Consider the following 21,589-nt stretch of genomic DNA (forward strand, 5'->3'; position numbering starts at 1 on the left):
CCTGAGCACTACCGCCCAAAACATGTCCTAATTTGGTATTCCAAATATTGTCATTTTCTAGCCCAAGTCATACTAGTGGGCTTGCGCAATCATTAATAGCTAGGTTACATCCAACAGAATATACTGAACTGCTATCAATGCATGGGAGCGCATACTAGCTATAATGCTCTCAGGCTGTACCTCGTCCACAAGAAACACAGTGAAAATATTAATGGACTTGCACAGGTCACACATCACCGGATAGTCCTTCGTCTTCCTCATCTTCCTCACGCTGTCTCATGATGAGCGCTGTGCAAGCCAAGGACACTAGATCAGAGCCGTTCTGTGATATTGTCGTGATGGGAACTGTGACAATTCGGTGAAATGGATTTAAAGAGTGGTTGAACGAGTTGTTGCCGTCAGTCGTTCAAGAACTCGCCAAAGTTCATCAAGACAGAACAGTCAGTCATGATGTTCCTTAACTTAATTTGATATCTTCGACTCACTTCCACGATAATCACAGCGGCGCTTACCTTGACAGTAGCGCGTGACATGAATATATACATTAGGAAATGAAGTCTGGACAACGTGAGTGCTCACCGGTGCACCACTATGCCGCAATGCGATTCTGAAAAACCAGTCACGACGTCAAACTCGCACTGGTTGTCAAGCTTCAAGCTTCATGAATAGAGCGTGTTCTCTCTCTCTCGAACAGATACTCGACTGTGTCGACTTCTCAGAAAGTACATTTTAGCGGATGATCAAACTTGGGCGTAAAACAGGGGACAATGAGTTCGACACAACCTAGTGTCCTCCTGGTCGTCCCTGAGTACTGAGTATTCACCTTTGGTGAAGTGAACCATCTGGTACTTCGACTCGTGAACCACTGTCCTGACTCTGGTTCCTCGATGCACTGCCAATCTTATCCAGCGATAACAGATTCATCTCCGTTCACTATACCGGGAGCTTCCATGCGCAGGGATTTCCCGCAAAAAGTCGAAGAAGATCGCTGAAGAAACAAGAATAAATAAGCGAATTTCATCAGGAGAACGGCACAATATGATCTCGTTTCTTCGCAAGCTCTTTTGGTGAATTTAGCTCTGCTTCATTGTCTGGGTTCGTGCCTGTCGGAACGGTTGGAGTTGTTCAAGTTCATCGAAAATGGAAGGGTGAGGATATGATAATGATAAGCTAGGGGGAAGACACAACACACGCGATGCGGTTGTACATCCTAATATACTCATGTCTCATGCGCTACTGTCAAGATTTTTGCGCACAGCTGCTAAGTGTAAAACGGAAGACCTGCAAGAAAAGTTGATCACTCTAACTAAAGAAGGCCACACATGACAAGGAAAAATTTGTTTCCAAGTAAGAGGGAGACATATCTCCATGTGTTTTAAAGCTCGTCAAACTTCAACGGAGGATCCCGAAGCGAACAACATGTCTAAGTTATTGTTGCCATTCGCGGTGCGAGTGCGAGGATGATGTTTGATAGCAGTGATACCCGTACAGGCTCGCCCAGGCAATGATGATGTCGATAAGATTCGAGCAGTACAGTCCTCCATACCCGGGGGACATCATGTTAGATAACTCGGTGACGGCGAGTCCGGTGTTGTCGACGGGATAGGTTTAGCAGAGGGAAGGTGGGCTTGGGCGGAAAAGGACGATGGTGGTCATGTGAGGACATGGACGCCAAAAGCGCACCTTCAATCACCAGAGAAGGGCAGAGGCAGCGAAAGGGATGGACGAATTGTGTTTGGTGCTGTGAGGGCGCATGCACCAGTGAAACTTGACTTGGGAGTTAGATGAGCGCAGATGGCAGGTATTCTGGACATACAAAGAGATGGGTAAAGGACAACCCGAGTTGTAGATCAAGTCGATTGAGGTTTAGGTGGTGCCTTTCATGTAGATGAATCGTCGTTGGCATTGGAAAGCGCCGGAAAGAAAGGTGGTTGAACGTGGTTCACCCTCGGCACAACACAACCGTCCAGCACGGCGTTTCTAACAATATGTTGCATGATGTAGAAAGGTTTGTTTTGTGGTAGCGCTGGTCATTTTCACTGCCTGGCCCGTCTTCGAATAATGCTGGGGCATATACTTCTAGAATCACGACTTCAAGAACTGATTAGTAGAGGGTGACTACTAGCATCATGTGATGTGAACTCGGAACTCAAGTTGAAGGTGGGACTTAAGCTGGCTCTATGTTGCTATCATATTTTCACGTTGGCAGAACTACCTCTCCCCACAACACTACTGCCGATGCCGATGCGGACTCAGAACCCTCCATTCGCACTTTTTATTTCAAGACATGTCCTGAAGAAAACCCGAGTCACGCTACCATCAAAGAACTTATCTAGGATTGTGCTGCGGCAGCGTTCGGTGTGCTGCTAAGTCTGTTGTCCTCTAAAGAAGGCAAGCAGTCCGTAAATAAGTGATTTTGTTTGACGTAGCAGTCTAGCAGAGCTCGACTTGTTCGTCTGGTCACTGGACCTACTACTCTCTAGAAAGGACTACGTAGCTCCTGCCCATTATCTTAAGGTACAGAGATATGGCCCATGACCTCGGTAATATATATCTTGATTCCATTTCTGAACGAGCAACTTTCAGCACCCTAAATCGTATTTTGGGTGGTGATTCTGTACACGACCCAGTCCCCGTGTGGTACATCAATTACAATGAGTCCGACTCCTCGTGAGTATCTGTTAGTAGAATTTCTCATCACGAGCATGCTTACCAGGCCACAAACGAGAATTTATGACGCGGATTTCTTCTCTAAGCCGAAATCACGAGAACCTCACATGTGGCTGGCTCCCTGGATCATCATCGCCATCATCAAAACCTATTACCTAAGTCAGCCGGCTCCACTGTGCTTCCACCTAGGAAAAACCATGTAGGCATAGCTGCGGGAGATCAACTTGTTTCATCCGCAGGCCATGTGATGTTTGCGATCTTGTGCTCTTGTGCTCTTTGCCGTCTCATTGGAATTAACACACCACCGAGGCTAGATACGTGACTAAACCATTTCGACGTATAAATATGATTCTTCAGGTGCCTCTCCTCTCCCTGCTGGCTCCCCGAATCGTATCCCTTGCGAATCATGTCGATAATCACTGAGAAGCCAGAAGAAGTATACATAGAGAATGTTGGCTCTTGCGACGACCAAGGATGCACTTCCTCGGTTAGCATGGTATTTCCTAACAGGTGGTCGAGGTTCAGGTGAAGAATATTTCTCGGTTATCTACGTACGAGCTTCCTCATTACACTGTCCAGGTATGCTATCCGTGAACCAGCGGCCGAGTTTCTAGGTACAATGATCTTCGTGATCTTCGGTACCGGTGTCAACTGTCAAATGTTTCTATCCATAAACCCGAATGTTGAAGCGGTCCCAAGAGGGGTAAGTGGATGATACAAATATTCGATATCTACCATTCAAGTCGAAGTTCTATATAGGATTTCCTTTCGCTCAACTTCGGCTGGGCTGCAGGTGGGTTGATATGTTGATCTCGCTCCTCACACTCACAAAACACGTCTTTGACAATACCTTTAGGCGTGGCACTCGGGGTGTGGATCGCAGGAGGTATATCTGGGGGGCACTTAAACCCTGCGGTAAATTAGACTTTTGCTCTTAGCGTATCATTTTCTGAGTAGTAATTCCGCAGATCACGTTTACTCTGGCAGTTTTCCGGGGGTTTCCTTGGAAAAAGGTGCCATACTACATCTTCGCTCAGCTACTGGGCGCATTTTGTGGTGCTGGTGTTGTCTATGCCAACAACTTCCATGCTATAGACATAGTAGAAGGCGGACCTGGCATCCGAACTATTAGTGGTTCGGGAGATCTTCTTGCTACATATGCCGTGCGAACTGTGCTTATTCATACCACCCTTTACTGATAATTCCGCAGGCAAGCTTCCTGACCCCTGTCTCATGCTTCTTTTCCGAGGTTAGAATGGTCCCTTCCATTTTTCCGTAGGAATACTGATTTATTTATGAGATAGTTTTTGGGCTCTGCAATATTAATCATTGCTGTACTCTGCATCACTGACAAGAGAAATGGACCGCCCCCACAGGGTCTCGTCCCTCTTGCCCTATTCATTGTGATACTCGGCATTGGGACTTCTCTCGGCATGAACACGAGCTATTCCCTGAATCCCGCTCGAGATTTGGGGCCAAGAATCTTCACGGCGGCCGTAGGCTATGGAACTGCAGGTAAGTCGAGGATATCGCTGATGTAGATTGGACGATGGCTTGAAACTATCATCAGTGTTCACCTACCGCAATCAATATTGGTTATGGTGCATTGTGCTTGGTCCAGTCACAGGGATGTTGTGCGGTGCATTCGTTTATGATACCTTAATTTTCGAAGGCGGCGAAAGCATTATAAATAAACCGTAAGTCCATCTGGACTGGCGTAGGTCCCTGCTGATTTTACTTGACGCTAGTAACACCCAAGCCATAGATCGCTATCTTCGGAACTCAGGACAGAGAGAACAGCTCCCTATGAGGATCGAGGATGCTCGGATGAACATTGACAACACATGATCTTTGACAAGAACGTGTTTTCTCCAGCTTCGGCAAATGTCGCCCACCATGTCTGATCTCCATTTCCCCAATGGTAATTGGGATACATGTAATGATAGATAGTGGTCTGATTGTGCGGCTGAATTTTTCATTCTAAATACAAACTGAACCATCGGATGAACACAAGTCCACGCAGCATATGATCTATTTAGTTGTCCGGTCAGGTGCGGGGAACACGGAATGTCCAGTAGTTTGACGTCCGTAGATATTTGGGGTAACGCTCAGTTCTGGAAACACGCGAAGGCTATTCTGCGGGATCGTACACTGCCGCGGAACTTACCATTTTCCAATTAGTCGGCCACCCGCCCAAACCATCCCAAATACACTGATGGGCATCAATAACAACCAAACGCCAACATCCCATAACACTCGTCTTCCAAGCCGCCTTCGCTGCAGCAGCCTCTCTTTGCGCTGCAGAAGGGCGTCTGCACTGTGTAGCGGAGATGGTGGATGCATCGTTTGTGGTGTGCTCGGGACCGAATGAGGTATCACAATGGATATAGGCCGCCTGAAATAATGGATCGTAATGTGCGCCCATGCTATAAAAGAAGAGATGTAAGAATAGCCGCGCCGAGAGAGAGCCCGCTGAACACGCGTACCTGGAAGGAAATAGCTTCTACAGAGAGCCAAAAATATAGTGAGATCATTAAGGAATGCCGCCATTGATGGAGGGGCTAAGCTGAGCAATACAACAACGGATATGATAATGGCCTTGCCGAGGTCCAATTTACAAAATCTCCGGATGGCTAGCGGAACTGGTAGAGGAGGTGTAGAGACTAGCACGGAAGGGATGGACAATAAGAGAGAAGATGCCCCAAGGAGGTGGACTACAGTATTACGTGTATCGCTGCTAAGTGCTCCCTTATCTTGACGTTAGCAGCAGTAAATTAAAAAGACGGAAAATCATACTGGAATGTTGGGCGAGGAGGCTGTCAAAATTAATGGCAATATAAGGAGGGTCGCTATGACTGTCGATAAGATGCTCAGCATCTGGAAATATGTCCATCCGCCCGTCTTGTTTGATGGAGTAGAAGGTCGCCCGGCCAAAGAAGCGGATAGGGGAACTGTTAGCGAAGTTGCGAACGAAAACGCGATAGACGCTACGGCATATAGTTAATAATTGACGGCGAACAAAGAAGTATTACCATATACTTACTGGTGCCATTCCAGAGCACGCCAAGTTGCACCAGAATGGGGCTTGGCATCGTGGTGCCAGTCATGTGGTTATACAGCGCAGCGACTAACCATGCGGTATACAAGAACACTGATAGCCATGTGGTGCAGATCACTTGCTTCGCCGCTAGAGATTTGGGAAAAGATACAACAAATAGGAGCAGGCCCAATGCTAAAGTGGCGATAAGTCGAGTTTGCACAGGAAGGGCCTCAATTAGAAGTGGATAAACGGAGTCCACAGATGCTTTTATTTGATGCTAAAGTCAGACAGTGAAGACGGCAAAATAGCTATGGTACGACTGACCGCGTAAATACATAGATGTCATCAAGATTCTCAACGACCCAGTGACGCAAAAAAGTAGTCGTCGGATCTTTTCACGTCGTCTGCGCTTGGCCGTACTAATACCTTTCGCAATCACCTCAAGAAAAATATCCTCCGCGGTACTCTTCCGTAGGTACCTTGCCAGAAGGAACCATAGGTTGCGAGAGAAAACTGATAACGCTGCAGCAACAAAGAGATTTACAAGACCGAATTTCAGCGAGGTAATACCGTTTGGCACGAGAATGGCACCAAGCCTGAGGTATGGCGCTAGAAGGTACAAAAAGACTGTGGCAGCCGGAAGAGGAGGTATGGCGAGCTTCGCAATCTCCAGCTGAGAGTCATGTTCTTCATGTTCTTCATCGCTGCTGAACTCAAAAGAATCCTCTTCATCTTGGCTGGGAAGGATCACAAGCGCTGAAGTTGAATCAAGGACGGATATACTCTCAGTTGGTGAATACGGTGACGCCGATGACGTTGGCGATGCTAATGGTGAGCCTGCTGGGGAGTCCAAGCTTGACTGACGACTAGACGAAATGGCCTGTGGCATGAAGGACAAAAGAGTGGAAGAAGGACAAGCTTGTCCTGGAAGAATACCTGACAGAATACAATTATCTTCTCGACCTGATTGCTCGCAATCCGAGTAGGTACCAAGCGGAATTAATCCCACAATAGCCGTGGGAATATTATTATGTAATTCACTGTGTCACGACGTGGCTCGCGTCTGGTCTCCTAGTACTCTCACTGTCATTCAAGTACTTTCTTGGTCAACATTTTCTTCTTCAAACCGTACAGCCTCCGCCATGAGTAAAAAACCGATCGTTCGCGCAAAACAATGGCAACTAGACATCCTAAAGAAAATGCACGCAGAGGAGGCTCGGCCGTCAACTTCTCAAAGACATAAACTGGCTATGGAGACTGGCCTGTAGGTTCAACTTCAATACCACTTACCCTTCCGGCGAACATATAAGTATTACAGGGATGAAGCGTGGATCAGGAACTGGTTTATGAGAAAAAACAGGGTGCCTCGTCCTCCGGTTCAGACGCGCCCTGAGGCACGGCTAGTGCATATAATCAAGCTGAATCCGCCTCAACCCGACACCCCGACCTACTCTGACGCGTCAAGGTCCCGAGGTCCCTCTCCTCCGCATCCTGTCGCGACCCAGAAAATGTCGATTCTTCCTCCAACATCAGAATCACTTCTCGCTTCGGTCGGCAGAGCGGACAGCGCTAAGTCGACGTGGAGGCTGGCTTCCGGATACAATCTCCCACACTCGGTCGAACCCCGTTCTGTCGGCTACACTTCAGACGCGACACCTGTCTTGGGATCCAGTTCAAGGTCATCCTACTCGTCCTTGGGAAAGGAAAAGGCATTACAGCAGAATACGAGAGCGTGGCGATACTCCAGGGACCCGCTTCACAACCGATACCCGGATTTTTCAAAGTTCTTCCTTCCCGCATATTCCGACACCATCGGCGACGCTGCCAAAATGCCCGAGCTTTCATCAATCGCCATGCCGTCCTTGACACACAATCCTTCGAGCATCGATACTGCACTGTCTCTGGATTCCACCTTTTCTACCATGCAGCTGTATTCATCAATTACAACCCCCGTATTTTTTTCCACAAGCTCATCCCTATTGCACAACATGCAGACGCAAGATGCACAAGACTCGCCATCTCCCGGTCATTGAGGCTGCACCCAAGGTACGCCCGGTGACAATTTAGCCATCTCTGTAATTTTTATGTCCTTGCAGCATGAATGGTTCTTCCGAGCGGGTTTGTAGGAGACCATTTGTTCGAGTTCCTCGGGCAGGTTCCGTAGGAAGAGTGATCCACTAAGTACATTCACCTTTCCTCTGTACTGTAACAAACTGCGGTATCTTAGTAATCCACTAGTCCGTTCACAATGAGCTTTCTTACCTGGCCCTTCTTGGGAACACGACACGTAAAGACAGTGCATTGTGAGCAAAAAATGGACCGCCGCCTGTAATCAGCACTGCATTGCCTCAGACTCTTCTTCCATCCTTTGACCTAGGTTATATTTGTAGAGTGCTGCACCCGATGTGGCCCACAAGCCCAAAACGCCTTCTTGCTCCTCAACAACTTGGAGCGCACGGATCGGATCTTCAAATGGTTTCTGAAACACGCTAGCAGGCGAAACAAGCGGTGCACCTCCTGTACGGAGCGACCATAGACGAATGCGGCGGTCTTGACCGGCTGCAAAGAGGAATTGTTCATGAGGATCGACGGCAATAGGCTGTGTAATGTTATGAAAATGGAAAATTGCGACTAACGCGTGGTCTTACAGTCTTTGTAGTGTAGGTATTGATATTGCCTGTAAACGAGATTACAGGCGTTCGGTTACCAGGGAAGCGGAGGTCAAACATAGCCAGCTGATGTCAGGTTCAGTAAATTTAGTACAGGTCCTACATTTCGTGAACTCACGCTTCCGTCTATGTTACTTGTGAGAAGTTGCCAATCGTAAAAAATCTTGAGGTTGGTCACTGAATTATGCTGGGTCGTACATGGGTCGCTAAAAATGCGATCACCCTTGGTGCTAGCTATACGGCTATCAAAACGTTGGACAATGCCAGCACGAGACCCTGTATAAATAATATTCTGTGGAAACCATTAGAGTAACGCGGGTACTGTGACGCCCTGAAACGTACATCGTCTTGGGCAACAGCAAATACGTCGCTACCCGTTTTCATAAAACGAATAGTCGCTCGATCAGTAGCGTCATCGATGACTACAGCTTGATCATTTGTGCCTGATATTCTTTGAGCATCGAAAGACAATAGGCATACGTCGAACATACCCAGCACCAAACGGGAACCTTGAAAATCAGCTGTCCATATGTCACGAACAGACCGATTATTTACACGAGACACACGGATGCTGCACCACGCGAACGAAATAAGATACCGTGAAGCAGGTAATGGCAAAATTTTTTACTCTTCTGAGTCCAAGTCGAGGGGGAATTGCAATATTTTGCTCTCTGGACCAAACGAGGTTGCACTAGATCACACAGATAAGTAGATGAACGGAATCATAGGTAAGGTCATACTGACATGCAGCGGGAACCAGATATACATATGGAAGAGATCTGACAGATCAGATGTGTGATGTATTTTTCGTGTTGAACAGCCAGGTACTTGCCTCTGAGGAGAGACTGAACTCTGGGCGCCAGTCATGCGAGGTGTGATACCCCGTGACTGGCTCGTCTCTACCAATGACTGACGAGTAAAACCATCCTCCAGTATCCCCTGCGAAACTGTGGACATTGTTATTGTAGGATACGGCCTTACCACGAATCCAGCCATTATGAATATGACTGCAAACAAGGTTGATGATGATGGTCGTACCTGGAAGGCGGTGATAGCGCAGGGTGCAAATGATAGAATGGACGATAATGCAACATGGGACGTCTGCGCTACTTGGAAGCATGATATCTGGCTGTGCGCCACAATGATGGAATTCACGAGCAGTAGTCATTTTAGGTATTGGTGAGCCCGAGACCTATACCAGAAAGAGGGACGTACTGCATCAACTTGTTTTTATGAGCAGTGCGGAAGCTGAACCTGGCATCTTCCCTTGCTCGCAAGAGAGAACGAGTTCGATGCCTTTTTAAGTTATAGGATTCCCCTGTAGCCTGAGGTGCTGCCAAAGATTGCGGCTTGGTTGGTGGATGTAAGGTGCTGGGGCCTACAACCTGAGGCCTCCGTGACGAAGCTAGGGGAAAGTAACGTTGTTTTTCTTCATCCCAGTATAATCCAGGTAGCTCTCGAGGCATATGTAGAACCGTTGAAGTCCGAAGCAGGCGTCAAAAAAAAACGCCAAAAGTTAAGCTGCGTCAATGATCGTAGAGCGCCTTACATAATACTCACTCTGGTTCAAAGACTAGCTATTATTAAGTCGGGCCTTGTTGTCGGCTCACTCCAACTCTCTTACCTTCTCTGACTACTTGTTCTGTTGTACAACTCGTAATATCTCCAAGCAGCAAAGCCACTAAACACCTCAGATCACGCTTAGGCAGCCTAGCTCATTTATTTGTGATCCGAGGACAAAACATGCTCTTATCCACCTTTCCCACCGTCGCCATTTTCCAGAACACTTTCGCAGGCTACCAAAACGAGACGCATATTGCTGCGGTTAGGTACGACCTGCCGCGCTTAGCGCCCACAGCTGCTGAAACTTGTTTTACTAGTAGCTGGGCGATAAAGTGTCAATGTGATAACACGGCAAATGATATCCCATGCTCTGCGCCAGAGGAGTCTCCGTTTCAGGTATGTGCAGTTCTCTTACACCAAAGAATTTCCTGTTATTGCTTTAGTGCTGCGGCTATGGGCGGTCTTTGAGGGCATTTATCACATGCGGCGCAGCTCCATGATGCATGTGCTGAACTATAATATGATTGCCTCGCTGCGACCTGATCACGTGCTTCTGCTAGCAACCAGCGCTGTCATGGAAGGTGACAGTTTCACGTCTTTATCATACTATAGTTCCTCCGTGGCATGGCATAGGAAAGTGCTCATCTGCATTTGTTCCCTCAGATCAACGAACCCTTTCCTTTCTCTCTGGATTTGTCTGCATCAATGACAGAAGACTCTTTGGACCTGCTCTCGTCTGAGCCCAAAATATCTTCGCCTTCGAAGAAGATCAGCTTGCTTCACGTCAACTTTCCTGCGAAACGACCTTCACTACAGTCGCTACTTACTCCACCGTTTTTCCAAACACCCACTTCTCCCTCAAGTAGCGCGTCTCGAGCTCGCTCCCTCTCAGCAGTCACGCTCACCCATAATGCCGCTTTCGGGGAAGATTCAAACATCCCTATCCCTGCTACGTCGTCTCCTTTACTGGATGAGGACCCCTTTGCCAACTTGCACTCGTCCTCTTCTGTAATTGCATCTTCAGAATGTCCGAGTGCATATCCCAACCCTTCTGTTGCATTGCATCCTCCGAGATCATCTACTGTACTACTTCCGTCGCAAGCATACCGTCAACATCATAATCCCAAACGTCCGAAGTCATCCAGTCACGGTCAAGTCCGTCCCGCTCACACTAGACCGGCAATCGCTTCTCGACCGTCATTACCCTCTTTGAAGACATTATCTCAAATGAATATTGGTATCCCACGCAAAGTACGTGTTTTGTAGTGTTGATGACGCTCGCATTAATGATTACCATCAGCCTCGTAAGGGAACCCCTGGCGCTCGATTACCACATGAACCATGGAATATGGAACCCACTCCCCATCTGGGTGCCACATCTGCTTCTTCTGCGGAACCACTTACGGGACCCTCCAAGCGGCAGCGTGCAGCTACTGTCCCGCAAACGCCAGCGCCTTTGGATACCAGACAGGACTTCACTCTCAGTTTAGAAGGCACCGCCTCACCGGCGAGTTCATCAACATCAGAGAAAATTGTTACAGATCCGGGTGACTCCGAGAGTAGCTTTCATTCCACCAATGGAAGACCAGCCTCAGTTCATCTTGATGATGCCGATATTGATTCCCTTCCGTCGCTTTCATTTACGGGGTCAGAGCCTCAGGCTTCTTCATCTTCACTCTCACGTTCCTCATCCACATCATCTTTACCGTGGTCCACATCTGCGACTGACCAAAATAGTATTTGTGTCAGCCACGCTCAGGGTTCGGAAATGTCTTTCGCCCACGAGGTCGATGGCATAGATGAAGATCATCCTCTCAGTTATCACTCTGATTTTGACTACTACACACAAGTGCACTCTGATCATTCGGAGTCAGAGTGGGACTTATCTTCGAAGGTCACATCTGCAACCCCTTACCCAGAAGTTACACCCACACCATACACCTCTTTTTACTCTCCTGAAACATCTTCGGACACACAGTCTTTTCACGCTATGCCTGGCATCCTGCACGACCAGCCCCAGAACAAGAAGAAGTCACATCCCTTACCAAGACTTGAAGATGCTCCACGTGACGGTGATAGCACACCTGAACAACGAGGCCCGCCCCCAGGGCGAGACCGTGATGAGGACAGACGGGGCCGTAAATACGGAGGAAGAGAGGAGGGGGGTCATTCTGGAAACCATGGTTCTGGAGGGTACGGTCACGAGGGTGGTGGGGATGGTGGGGACGGAGGGCGTAGACCAAGCACACGTTCACCAGCATGGAGTGACTCGGATTACAGTTCTTCTTCAGATGAGGGAGACAACGGTACCGTTTACTATAGTGTGGATGGACACTCCTCTCGGCCGCCATCCCGCACACGTTCCATCCACTCAAGGATGGTTTCATGTTCTGATGACGATGTACCACTCGCTCAAAGCATGCCCACGGCACTCACTGCCCAAAAGTCTATTCGAAGGCAATTGCGTGATGAGCGCCACCAACGGAAGATGCAGCGTGCGAAGGGCACTCGCGCAGTAATGCCGTCCGAACGACCTCCTGTTCCTGCCCTTCCTCCTACTGTCATACATGGTCGACAACGTTCTGCGTCCGTCACGCCCTCGCTTGCTCCATCAAGAGGCGAAAGGATTCGCGGCAAACCAGCTCCCCTCGAACCTTTCCCCGTCGATGATTTGGCGATGAAATTAGCAAACCTTCAAATGGCAACAGCTCCATCGACCGCGCCGCCTTCCTATAATGGTATTGCTTCTGCATCACTATCCACAAGGATACCTATTTCTGGTTCTGGTTCTGGTCCACGGATTCACGGTCCGCAAGCTGTGGACGAAATAGCGTTCCTCCAACATGTTCCAGCTCATACCACCGACAAACTTCCACAAGATCGGCAATTGAGATCCACACGATCGTTCCATCGTCCAGAGGGGCGAACGGTGGATACAGCTCAGCCACATCTAGAATCATCCTTATCGCAACGCCTCGGACGTAGACCGACGGCTACCTCGCGCAGACCAGAAGACCCGCTTGTGCGCCGGGGCAAGTCCGTTACCCGTCCATCCAGAGATGGTTTTGAGATTCGCAATGCCTCAGACCCGCTATTGAGGTCTGCCCGTCCAAGCGAGGATATTAGAAGACCAATACCAACAGTCCCTCGCGTTTCCGTAGATCAGGATGTCGAGCAGCGTGTTCTTCAACGCCCTCCCGTCGAGCCGATACATTTACGGTCTCAGCCCGTCCCTGTGCCAAAAGTACAGGTCACCCAGCAACGAGTCTTTATCGGAGATATGCAAAGATTCAACACGGTGGAGATCACTCCCAACACCAATGCTGGTGATGTCGTTGCCTTGATTGCAAATCAAGGATCGTTGGATGATACGGCAGTCTGGATGCTGTTCGAGCTTGCGAATGACTTTGGCATGGGTAGGCAGATCTTACATCTTCTGTGGACATCAAACGACTCACGCAATTGCAGAACGCCCTATCCGAAGTTACGAGCTACTATCAAATGTCACTGCTTCTTGGAACAAAGACAAACTTTTGAATGCCTTTGTGGTCAAACGCACCTACCTGGCTCCCTTCCTGAGCCGCTCCGTTAGTTTCTCGTTTGTTACCACCCGAAACCTATTGAACTGGTGGCATAGAACATACCCACAAGCTCACCCACCAACCGCGGATATATCGAATATGAGAGCAAGAAGGGCAAGTGGAGCAAACGTTGGATGGAGTTGCGAGAGCACAGCTTGTGGTTGGCCAAGCGCGACACGGTACGCTATCCTCTTCGGCCTCTCAAACCCGACTCAAAGCTTCTTTCAGGGAAAGGATGAGACTTTCCTGTGCTCACTCTCCAATTTCGACGCGTACTATATCACCAGAAAACGCAAGTCTCCTAAACCGTTTGTTTTTGCCATCAAATCTACTGACAACATCTCACTATTTGAGAATGTGTCGGACTATGTTCATATTTTGTCATGCAACCAAAAGGATGGCGAGAGATGGATGGAAGCCATTCTTGTAGCGCGAGTAAGCCTTTGTACCCGATTCCTCAAACCTGTTGTTCACCGCAGTTCTAGTCCTATGTTCTTTTCCAGGAACGACATGTCCTATTCGCAAAACCAGGGGAATCTACCTCGATCTCTAACAACCTATCTCGGTCTCAAACCAGAAAACAGTCCATCTCTACGCGCCCTAGTCAACCTCTCGTTAGTGTCTCAGCTCCATTCAGCGCATCAGCTACCGCCGTCACATTCGAACCTGGCTCTCTCCTGGCCAAACACAGAGGAGATGCCATGTCATGATGTGCTTTTATGTGTACTGAATATACCCACGCATCTATTATCCGTGTCATTGCATATTGTATATTGCAAGCTGTAACTACATACTTCTGTAGTCGTATTCAAAACAAATTTTGAAGTCATGATGATTAGCAAGAAGAGTAATAAGGAGCAAGTAAAAGTACACGAGTGTTTCAATCCGAAGATACCTTGGGTTTCTTCTTGGCGGGTTCATCCTCCTCACCTTCCTTAGGACCAGAAGCTTTGGGTTTCGGTTTCGGTTTTGGTTTCGGCTTGGGTTTCGGCTCCTCGTCCTGGTCAATATCCATGGCATCATCGTCCTGTTTCTTGGCTTTAGGCTTGGGCTTAGGTTTGGACGCTGTTTTCTTGGGTTTATCTTCATCGCCTGCGTCACTACCAGCTGCCTTGGCCTTGACCTTCTTCTTGGGTTTATTTTCATCATCGCCAGCATCACTACCGGCCGCTTTGGCCTTCGCTTTCTTCTTTGTTGGTTTGTCTTCGTCATCCCCTGCATCACTGCCAGTTGCCTTGCCCTTCGCCTTCTTCTTGGTCAACTTCTTCTTCTTTCCTTTCGCGGCATTCGCCAGCTCGCGATCTCCGCTAGCATCAGAGGCAGTAACACCGCCGTCAGAATCTGAGTCGCTTTCACTCGGTGAACCCTCGTCTGTGGACGAGGCCTGGAAGTCTTCATCTACAACACAAGAATGAGAGCTATCACATGACATAGAGAAAAATCCGCACCTTCTTCGCTATCCTCATCATCACCACCCAACCTTGGCTTGGGCATTTCGTCCCCACTACTCGCAACACTCTGCATTTCTTCATCAGAGGAGTCACCTACAGCAGCCAGCATGTCGACATCGGGCACCATCTCATTCTTCAACTTCACTTTCTTTTCCTTGAGGTAAGCCTCGACTGGCTCGTGTTCCTCTTTGTTGATCGACGTGAACGTGTACTCTGGGCCGCTCTTGGTCACAATCTTCAGATCGAATGTGCGGGCCGCAGTGGCACCCATGCTTGCACCAACTCGAGAGAAGACACATTGATGAATGTCAGATATTTCGATGAGAGTCGGCTGTTTGGAAACGAAGAAGATGTATTTCTCCAGCATGAACAAGTCGCCTTGCACGGCCTTGAGATTCGCTTTGATGCCTGGGTGACCATCGCGACTAAGACAGGAGTCAGCCATACTCTAAGCGCAAAATGACTTGCTCACCTTTTGAATGACCCTAGGCTGATGATCTTTTTCTTGGATAGAGCACGGAAAACACCCGAGACAACCTCAAAAGTGGGGTCTTCATAGTTCTTTTTCAGTCTGTCGTACTTCTCGATGTCTTCCCTGATTTGCATATGAGTCATGATCATGTTGTGAATATCGATGATTGGCTTACTCCGACATATTGAGCTCCGCTGTAGTCTCCTCTTCCCGAGCAAATTGCATAACAAGATAAGAATATCTCGTCTGTCCTTGCCGAATGGGCGTGCTCAATCCCAGCTATAATGATTTTAGTCAAAGGTCAAAATGAAGTAGATGTGACTTACAATGAAGAGTACGTGTTGATCATCTTTGGGTAGGAGAAATAATCGAGCAATGCTGGAATATAAAATTTTGTAGTCGTACGTCTTGCCACGAAGACGCAGGAAGTCAAGGAACATGTCAACGTCGTATCGTCCACGAGGGGTCAAGACGAGAACTTCTTCGAAACTCAGGACCAAGTCCCCAGAAACTTGACCAATGTCTGCTTTGTCTTTGATGGCGTCATGGAATGCCTGTGCTGCGCTCATTTCCTCTCCCTCTCCCTCCCTCTCTCCCTCCTCGTCATCGGATTTCTGCGAGCCAGCGTCCGACCCTCGGGCGCGAGCTTGCGTACCAGGGACATAGAAGCGAATCTCTACCATCTCATCTGGTGCGCTGCGAGAAGGTTTCTTTCCAGACGGTGTTGATGGGGCAAATTCTAGTGAAACTTCAGTGCGACCAGCGATGTTGGAGTTTGCTACTTGGCTCAGAGGGAGTTCAAAAGCCGTCTTGTTTGACACGAGGAATGCCAGATCTTGCCCTGGAATAGATGTTTGAGATTAAATAAAAAAGACTTGAAGCACGCCGCACCTTGGATGTCCGTTACACCCCAATTCCAGCCTTTGAATGTGACATCTCTGACTTCTAAGGTCACCCCAAAGTGCTGTTTGAGTAGCCCTGCGAGCTTGTCGTGATCCTGCAAGACTCCTTAATAGCAGTTCATTGCTGAAATCCTGCACCAACCTCCCGTAAGAAGCCATCAAAAGTTTCTCGCCGTCTGTCCTTCAAGCCTATTCGCAGCTGAAAGTTCCTTGCAACGCGACACCATTGCGCCCATTTGACTTCTGCAGACGGTATCGCAGTTACTGTATCATTCTCTTCGCCCTTCCAGGCCATTCCACTTGCTGCAACACGAAATTCTGGCAGGCACCATCAATACAGGATGTGAGATCAAGGGGAAGTCTCCTTACTCCCAACTTCAGATGAGAGGCCATAATAAATTTTATCGAACTGCGTCGTCGCCATAGCGGACAACAGAAGGTGCCAGAAAAGAAGGATAGTACTTGGATGGAATTATGCAACGTTGAGACTCGACGCGTTCAATATGACAAATCATCGAGATCGCGTCTTGAAGTGTGTTTCCATATATATAAGCGAACGCCCGAGTCGATATTATCATCATACTACTACTTTGGTCTACCCAGGCTGTTGTTCTCCACTAAGCATCTCTAGGAGTACGCCTTCACGTCGAGCAAATCAGCTGGCAACGCGATCTCTTTACATTTCAAGTGCTACTCACCAATACACAGTGAACTAGCTGTCCAGTGTCAACTGCAATGGATTCAACTCAAGAAAGAACCTTCTGCAAGTGGTGAGCTACCTGGCAGTACACTGCTGTTGATGGAATAGTTCATGTTGTTATCTAGGCTTAATACCAAACTTGAAGCAAATGGTTATCCACCCATGCACTCGCTCGTCCAAGACCTTTCGGACGGTGTGCGCTTAATCCAGCTCATGGTAAGAGGGACAATCGTCTTCTAGCTCGAGCAATCATGATTGATGCCTTGTCTTGCATAGGAAATAATGGGTAAGGTTGTATGTCATTTTAATTCTATATGGTGTGGATAGCTCGCGTGTTGTACAGGTGATACATCCCTCGGAAGATACAATAAGAACCCCCGGATGCGCGTCCAGAAGGCAGAGAATGTCAACAAAGCACTGGAATTCATACGACAACGCGGTATCAAGTTAACAAATATTGGCCCTGAAGGCACGTTGCACAGTTGGGTCTGAAGGAACTCAACCAAACCATTGGACTCTAGACATTATCGACGGCAACTTGAAACTGATCTTGGGTATGATCTGGACCTTGGTTTTGCGTTTTACCATCGCAGACATCAGGTAAGGCAACTCGTACAAGAAGATGCTTCGTTGAATGTGACTATTTCAGTGAGGAAGGCCTTTCGGCGAAGGAAGGCTTGCTACTTTGGGCTCAACGCAAAACTGCGCCGTACAAAGAAGTTGATGTACAAGACTTCTCCATAAGTTGGTCGGATGGGCTGGCGCTGTTAGTACACTCCCTGACTGCAATCTGCCTCTGACTTACTCTTACTCGTTCAGCTGTGCATTAATTCATTGCCATCGCCCCGAGCTCCTGGATTACGACAAACTTGACAAGGCATGTAGCAGTAGAAGCATTCGTAAATATCGTAGCTAACTGCGTTGTTCAGTCCGATCGACACGGTAACACTCGCCTGGCATTCCAAGTGGCCGCAGACCATCTTGATGTTCCAGTAAGCTCACATTAGGCAACACTTGCGGAGGTGCTTACTTTGCCTATGCAGCAACTTCTTGAGGTAGAGGACCTGTGTGATTCGATGCGTCCAGACGAACGCAGTGTCATGACCTATATTGCAAGCTATTTCCACGCCTTCTCAACGATGGGTACGTTAGAAATTAAAATTGCTGTCACATCATATACAACTAACTGCCTGGCTAGATCAAGCCGAAACTGTTTCCAGACGCGTCGAAAAATTTGCTGAACTGATGCAATCCGTTTGGATGAGCAAAAACGACTACGAGCGTCGAGCTCGCGCTGTGCGTCTACTTACATCGCTTACTTCTCATAGCTCACGCCTTCTTTGATTTCAATAGCTCCTACATGCACTTTCTGAGGTCCAAAAAACATGGTCAACTAGCCGTTTCACCGGCTCATATACGGATGCGAAAGAACAATCTGCTACTTTTACAACTTACAAACACACAACCAAACGTACATGGGTCATAGAGCGACAGGATGTCACTACACTCCTTGGCAACATACAAACGAAGCTTCGGACTTACGGGTTGAGAGAATACATTCCTCCTCTCGGTCTCGCGCTTTCGGTGGGTATTCGAGATGCAGTGTATTAATTTTGTGCCTGATTATATACATCGAGTTCTAGGACCTCGACGATGCTTGGAATGACCTGCTTCAATCTGAAGCGAAAAGGTCACGATTAATCAATGCACAGATACGACAGTCAGTCACACGTTTTACATCGCTCGTTATTGATGTTCAATGAGTTCAGGATAAAAGAGTCGTTGCGGAAAGAATTTGCGGATCTAGCTAATGATTTCTCGCAACGTCTACACACCATATCATTGGAACTCTCGGGTGTCGCGGGGCCGCTAGAGGTCTGTATCCAACTTGTACATAGACAAAGGCTTACGTATGATGATATAGACCCAGCAAGACCAGGTTAAAGAAATTCAAACCCGCCTGCCGACGTTATCGGAAGCCCTGACGCGCGTGGCAAAGGCAGAGCAAGACTGCGTCGTAGCAAACGTAGAAGAGAACGACTACACAGTGTTCACATGTCAAGACCTTGAGTTTGAACTAGGACTTGTGGCGCAAAGCCTTACGAAGAAGATATCTTTTATTGACAATCAGGTCAGCATCTCTTTGAGCACATCCTACTTGACTAAATGCAGTGCAGATTGTCTCCCGAAACATGACTAACCTAACACCTGCACAACTGGAGCAATTTGAGAGCACTTTCCGGTATTTCGACCGCGACGAGACCAACACGTTGAGCTTGACAGAGACGAGCGCAGCTCTCGCTAGCCAGGGTCTTGTGTACTCGGTGAGTGGATCATACACTGCATAGCTACGCTGCTCATCAAGCCATTGAACGATTAGGATGAAGACATGACTTATATTTACGACCAGCTGTTACAAGACTATGGCGCGGTCACTTTTGAAGCCTTCATCAATCTCTTGGTGAGCTGATTCTCCTTCGACATCAATGGCATTCTGACAGATGACTTGTAAAAGGTCGACATAACAGAGGATCAAACGTCACCAGAGCAACTGCGCGAATCATTCCGTGGAATCGCGGGTGACAAAGTGCGTGACTTTCACTTGGTGACTTGTGCGCTGATGAGATTCCTTTCTGCAGCCTTTTGTGACTGAACTCGATTTGCGCCTGGCTCAGTTACCCGTAAGTGCAGTCGACTACTTGAGTCAGGTGATACCGTCGACAAACAATGAGGTGGGAGAACCTGAGTATGACTATGAGACTTGGCTCCAGGACGTCTTTGCATAGTGTGAAACAATCCACCCCCGACTCTAGGGAGTGGAGAGAGCTTTGTGGAGTCACGAGGTTGGGCGGTGTTGGGCGTTTGAACTTTGAGCTTCCCTAACATTGTAGTTACTGTCAGCACACGAATTTAGAATCACGCAATACATCTGAACTCCACAGCATTGTAATCGTAGATCATTCCTGCTACTGACGTGCTGACGTGTCTTGTCTGGGTTAAGATGGCAGCTGAATCCTGAAATGCACAAGCCGTTCGCTGTTTTCACCATGTAGCCAAGGCAGTAGGACCCATATTAACCCGGTTTGATGTAGATCCAACGAAGAAAAGACAGCATTGTCAGTTAAAAGGAGACAGCGCATGCATTGCGTTACAGTGATATTGTATGCATTCAACGCAGTAGCGTAGGCCAAAAATGTTCATCTCGAACCAGTCACGGTCCGATTCGTTGGCTCAACTATTGACAGGGATTTATCTGTGACCAAAGACAGACTTTGGTTGATAAGGTTCCTCAAATACTTGCGCTCTTCCGGGGTCAGAGTGATACTGATGGCACCTTAATAAGACTCAGTTCAGACGTCTGCTCTTTGCTTACGAGACACATACCAAGGAGATCCTGCAGGTGCTTCAAAGACGTGGTCCCGACGATCGGCGCCGTGGCGATGTCTTGTGCCATCGACCAAGCAACGCATCCAACGCCGAACATCTACCATAATAATCAGGAGACATGAAGTGACAAAGACATAAATCAAACCTCGAGTGTCGGAAATATCTCTCGTTCCTCTTCGCGATAAACCAAATTGTGGTGGTTCTGCATAGAAATGAAAGTTGTGAGAGGGTTTGTGATCGCGTAGTCTAAACAGATCCGTGCAGTTAGATTTCGACTCGCTCACGCCAAAGATATGGATATGGTGTTACTTTGCATTGCCTGGACTGGAGCTGCATCAAGATCAGAAACATGACAGAATGGCTGTCAGAACGATCTTTAATCGAACACCGGGTCGGGACAAACACGACAGCATCAACATAATCAAGTTGCAAACGCTCTTGATGGATGCGAAAATATGCTATTTGTTGTGTCAGATCAGATAGTGCAACAAACCCACAGGAGCCAACATCCTCACCTTGCGACTCAAACCCCTTTGATTAACTTATCAGGACGTACACCTAGCTTGAAGAGCTTTCACTCGGGGTACGTCCGACGACTCTATAGACCTGAAAGATTATTTATCAAGACCTGCGAACTACCGATACGTCAGAGATATGACCTTTGTCATGACTACAATCTCATCCCGAGGTAAGCTGAGCTTTTTGATCGCATTTCCGAGTATGACATCAGAAAGTCCATTGGAGTATATCTAATCCTATAGATTAATAAATGCCTGAGGCGAAGAGGGGTTTCATCTCACGTCTGCGGCGTCAAAGGTATTGATGCCCACGTCATAACTTCAATATCGACGGTAAAGACACGGTTTGGCATTGAAGTCATGTTACAACAGTACTCACAAAGCTTTGATGTGGATGATGACTTCTTCCTCTCCAAGAACCCAATATTGCCACTCGCTAGTACCTATGTTGAAGACTCAGGTGACTTTAGTCATTCGCGCGAGTAAACGCTCTACACACCGCACTACATTGTTCCCATAAACGAACGACTGATAGTACCATACCATAAGGCATTCCCTTCTGTGTGGTCGACATACTGGCTGGGTTGGGGCAGTGAGGTTGTTCTGAGAGCTTAGAATAGGCTATAAAGACATTAG

At 47.9% G+C, this 21,589-nt stretch overlaps 8 protein-coding genes across 8 annotated transcripts; 4 read left to right on the plus strand and 4 right to left on the minus strand.

Moving 5' to 3' along the window:
- The first annotated feature begins 2,975 nt into the window (after nucleotides 1-2,975).
- Nucleotides 2,976-4,676, plus strand: HD556DRAFT_531983 (aquaporin). The gene is made up of 9 exons (XM_041310886.1): nucleotides 2,976-3,195; nucleotides 3,250-3,373; nucleotides 3,430-3,463; nucleotides 3,527-3,585; nucleotides 3,639-3,833; nucleotides 3,881-3,919; nucleotides 3,975-4,185; nucleotides 4,241-4,367; nucleotides 4,419-4,676. Exons 1-9 carry the CDS (start codon nucleotides 3,077-3,079, stop codon nucleotides 4,516-4,518), a joined length of 1,008 nt encoding a protein of 335 aa, XP_041159494.1. The 5' UTR covers nucleotides 2,976-3,076; the 3' UTR covers nucleotides 4,519-4,676.
- A 4-nt stretch (nucleotides 4,677-4,680) lies between these two features.
- Nucleotides 4,681-6,795, minus strand: HD556DRAFT_1376995 (uncharacterized protein). Its single transcript, XM_041303118.1, has 5 exons — nucleotides 6,035-6,795; nucleotides 5,714-5,974; nucleotides 5,467-5,657; nucleotides 5,157-5,418; nucleotides 4,681-5,096 (listed from the first exon to the last, which is right to left on the minus strand). The coding sequence occupies exons 1-5, from the start codon at nucleotides 6,597-6,599 to the stop codon at nucleotides 4,834-4,836; spliced, it is 1,542 nt and encodes a 513-aa protein (XP_041159495.1). The 5' UTR covers nucleotides 6,600-6,795; the 3' UTR covers nucleotides 4,681-4,833.
- On the plus strand, nucleotides 6,782-7,743 carry HD556DRAFT_1527741 (uncharacterized protein; the record flags this gene model as incomplete). The annotated part of the gene is made up of 2 exons (XM_041309357.1): nucleotides 6,782-6,974; nucleotides 7,029-7,743. Exons 1-2 carry the CDS (start codon nucleotides 6,853-6,855, stop codon nucleotides 7,741-7,743), a joined length of 837 nt encoding a protein of 278 aa, XP_041159496.1. The 5' UTR covers nucleotides 6,782-6,852.
- A 299-nt stretch (nucleotides 7,744-8,042) lies between these two features.
- Nucleotides 8,043-9,845, minus strand: HD556DRAFT_1238476 (uncharacterized protein; the record flags this gene model as incomplete). Its single annotated transcript, XM_041297976.1, is given in 9 exon segments — nucleotides 8,043-8,309; nucleotides 8,359-8,445; nucleotides 8,498-8,671; nucleotides 8,722-8,822; nucleotides 8,871-8,950; nucleotides 9,008-9,070; nucleotides 9,124-9,211; nucleotides 9,226-9,488; nucleotides 9,604-9,845. 9 exon segments carry the CDS (start codon nucleotides 9,843-9,845, stop codon nucleotides 8,043-8,045), a joined length of 1,365 nt encoding a protein of 454 aa, XP_041159497.1.
- A 470-nt stretch (nucleotides 9,846-10,315) lies between these two features.
- Nucleotides 10,316-14,314, plus strand: HD556DRAFT_1377027 (uncharacterized protein). The gene is made up of 6 exons (XM_041303119.1): nucleotides 10,316-11,193; nucleotides 11,243-13,358; nucleotides 13,411-13,529; nucleotides 13,580-13,702; nucleotides 13,752-13,958; nucleotides 14,009-14,314. The coding sequence occupies exons 1-6, from the start codon at nucleotides 10,648-10,650 to the stop codon at nucleotides 14,231-14,233; spliced, it is 3,336 nt and encodes a 1,111-aa protein (XP_041159498.1). The 5' UTR covers nucleotides 10,316-10,647; the 3' UTR covers nucleotides 14,234-14,314.
- Nucleotides 14,315-16,868, minus strand: HD556DRAFT_1293012 (structure-specific recognition protein-domain-containing protein). The gene is made up of 9 exons (XM_041299398.1): nucleotides 16,718-16,868; nucleotides 16,491-16,666; nucleotides 16,338-16,443; nucleotides 15,773-16,287; nucleotides 15,622-15,725; nucleotides 15,447-15,569; nucleotides 14,972-15,399; nucleotides 14,647-14,921; nucleotides 14,315-14,595 (listed from the first exon to the last, which is right to left on the minus strand). Exons 1-9 carry the CDS (start codon nucleotides 16,770-16,772, stop codon nucleotides 14,404-14,406), a joined length of 1,974 nt encoding a protein of 657 aa, XP_041159499.1. The 5' UTR covers nucleotides 16,773-16,868; the 3' UTR covers nucleotides 14,315-14,403.
- Nucleotides 16,869-20,179, plus strand: HD556DRAFT_1377042 (uncharacterized protein). The gene is made up of 19 exons (XM_041303120.1): nucleotides 16,869-17,010; nucleotides 17,065-17,118; nucleotides 17,174-17,264; nucleotides 17,325-17,334; nucleotides 17,392-17,517; nucleotides 17,570-17,648; nucleotides 17,698-17,814; nucleotides 17,868-17,925; nucleotides 17,978-18,040; nucleotides 18,092-18,191; nucleotides 18,247-18,344; nucleotides 18,402-18,632; nucleotides 18,692-18,768; nucleotides 18,818-18,923; nucleotides 18,973-19,179; nucleotides 19,226-19,372; nucleotides 19,429-19,509; nucleotides 19,564-19,635; nucleotides 19,688-20,179. Exons 2-19 carry the CDS (start codon nucleotides 17,084-17,086, stop codon nucleotides 19,832-19,834), a joined length of 1,845 nt encoding a protein of 614 aa, XP_041159500.1. The 5' UTR covers nucleotides 16,869-17,010; nucleotides 17,065-17,083; the 3' UTR covers nucleotides 19,835-20,179.
- A 182-nt stretch (nucleotides 20,180-20,361) lies between these two features.
- On the minus strand, nucleotides 20,362-21,397 carry HD556DRAFT_1238457 (NADP-dependent oxidoreductase domain-containing protein; the record flags this gene model as incomplete). The annotated part of the gene is made up of 7 exons (XM_041297974.1): nucleotides 20,362-20,532; nucleotides 20,581-20,681; nucleotides 20,720-20,950; nucleotides 21,014-21,041; nucleotides 21,095-21,184; nucleotides 21,236-21,272; nucleotides 21,333-21,397. Coding segments are annotated over 7 exons (723 nt in total), but the record flags the coding sequence as incomplete, so codon positions are not given.
- Nucleotides 21,398-21,589: the final 192 nt, after the last annotated feature.

The sequence above is a fragment of the Suillus plorans genome, assembly GCF_016647745.1.
Source record: "Suillus plorans strain S12 chromosome Unknown HD556scaffold_33, whole genome shotgun sequence".
NCBI classification, from domain to species: Eukaryota; Fungi; Basidiomycota; class Agaricomycetes; order Boletales; family Suillaceae; genus Suillus; species Suillus plorans.

Coding starts and splice junctions, on each gene's coding strand:
- HD556DRAFT_1377042 (XM_041303120.1), top strand. CDS start 17,084: ATGGATTCAACTCAAGAAAGAACCTTCTGCAAGTG. Junction 18,924..18,972: donor GTGTCGCGGGGCCGCTAGAG/GTCTGTATCCAA, acceptor ATGATGATATAG/ACCCAGCAAGACCAGGTTAA. Junction 19,636..19,687: donor GTGGAATCGCGGGTGACAAA/GTGCGTGACTTT, acceptor TCCTTTCTGCAG/CCTTTTGTGACTGAACTCGA.
- HD556DRAFT_531983 (XM_041310886.1), top strand. CDS start 3,077: ATGTCGATAATCACTGAGAAGCCAGAAGAAGTATACATAGAGAATGTT. Junction 3,374..3,429: donor TTGAAGCGGTCCCAAGAGGG/GTAAGTGGATGA, acceptor AGTTCTATATAG/GATTTCCTTTCGCTCAACTT. Junction 4,186..4,240: donor CGTAGGCTATGGAACTGCAG/GTAAGTCGAGGA, acceptor AACTATCATCAG/TGTTCACCTACCGCAATCAA.
- HD556DRAFT_1376995 (XM_041303118.1), bottom strand. CDS start 6,599: ATGCCACAGGCCATTTCGTCTAGTCGTCAGTCAAGCTTGGACTCCCCA. Junction 5,658..5,713: donor CGTGCTCTGGAATGGCACCA/GTAAGTATATGG, acceptor TATATGCCGTAG/CGTCTATCGCGTTTTCGTTC. Junction 5,419..5,466: donor CCTCCTCGCCCAACATTCCA/GTATGATTTTCC, acceptor CGTCAAGATAAG/GGAGCACTTAGCAGCGATAC.
- HD556DRAFT_1293012 (XM_041299398.1), bottom strand. CDS start 16,772: ATGGCGACGACGCAGTTCGATAAAATTTATTATGGCCTCTCATCTGAA. Junction 15,570..15,621: donor GCGGAGCTCAATATGTCGGA/GTAAGCCAATCA, acceptor TATGCAAATCAG/GGAAGACATCGAGAAGTACG. Junction 14,596..14,646: donor AAAATAAACCCAAGAAGAAG/GTCAAGGCCAAG, acceptor GATAAACCCAAG/AAAACAGCGTCCAAACCTAA.
- HD556DRAFT_1377027 (XM_041303119.1), top strand. CDS start 10,648: ATGACAGAAGACTCTTTGGACCTGCTCTCGTCTGAGCCCAAAATATCT. Junction 13,359..13,410: donor TGCGAATGACTTTGGCATGG/GTAGGCAGATCT, acceptor ACGCAATTGCAG/AACGCCCTATCCGAAGTTAC. Junction 13,703..13,751: donor GGTTGGCCAAGCGCGACACG/GTACGCTATCCT, acceptor AGCTTCTTTCAG/GGAAAGGATGAGACTTTCCT.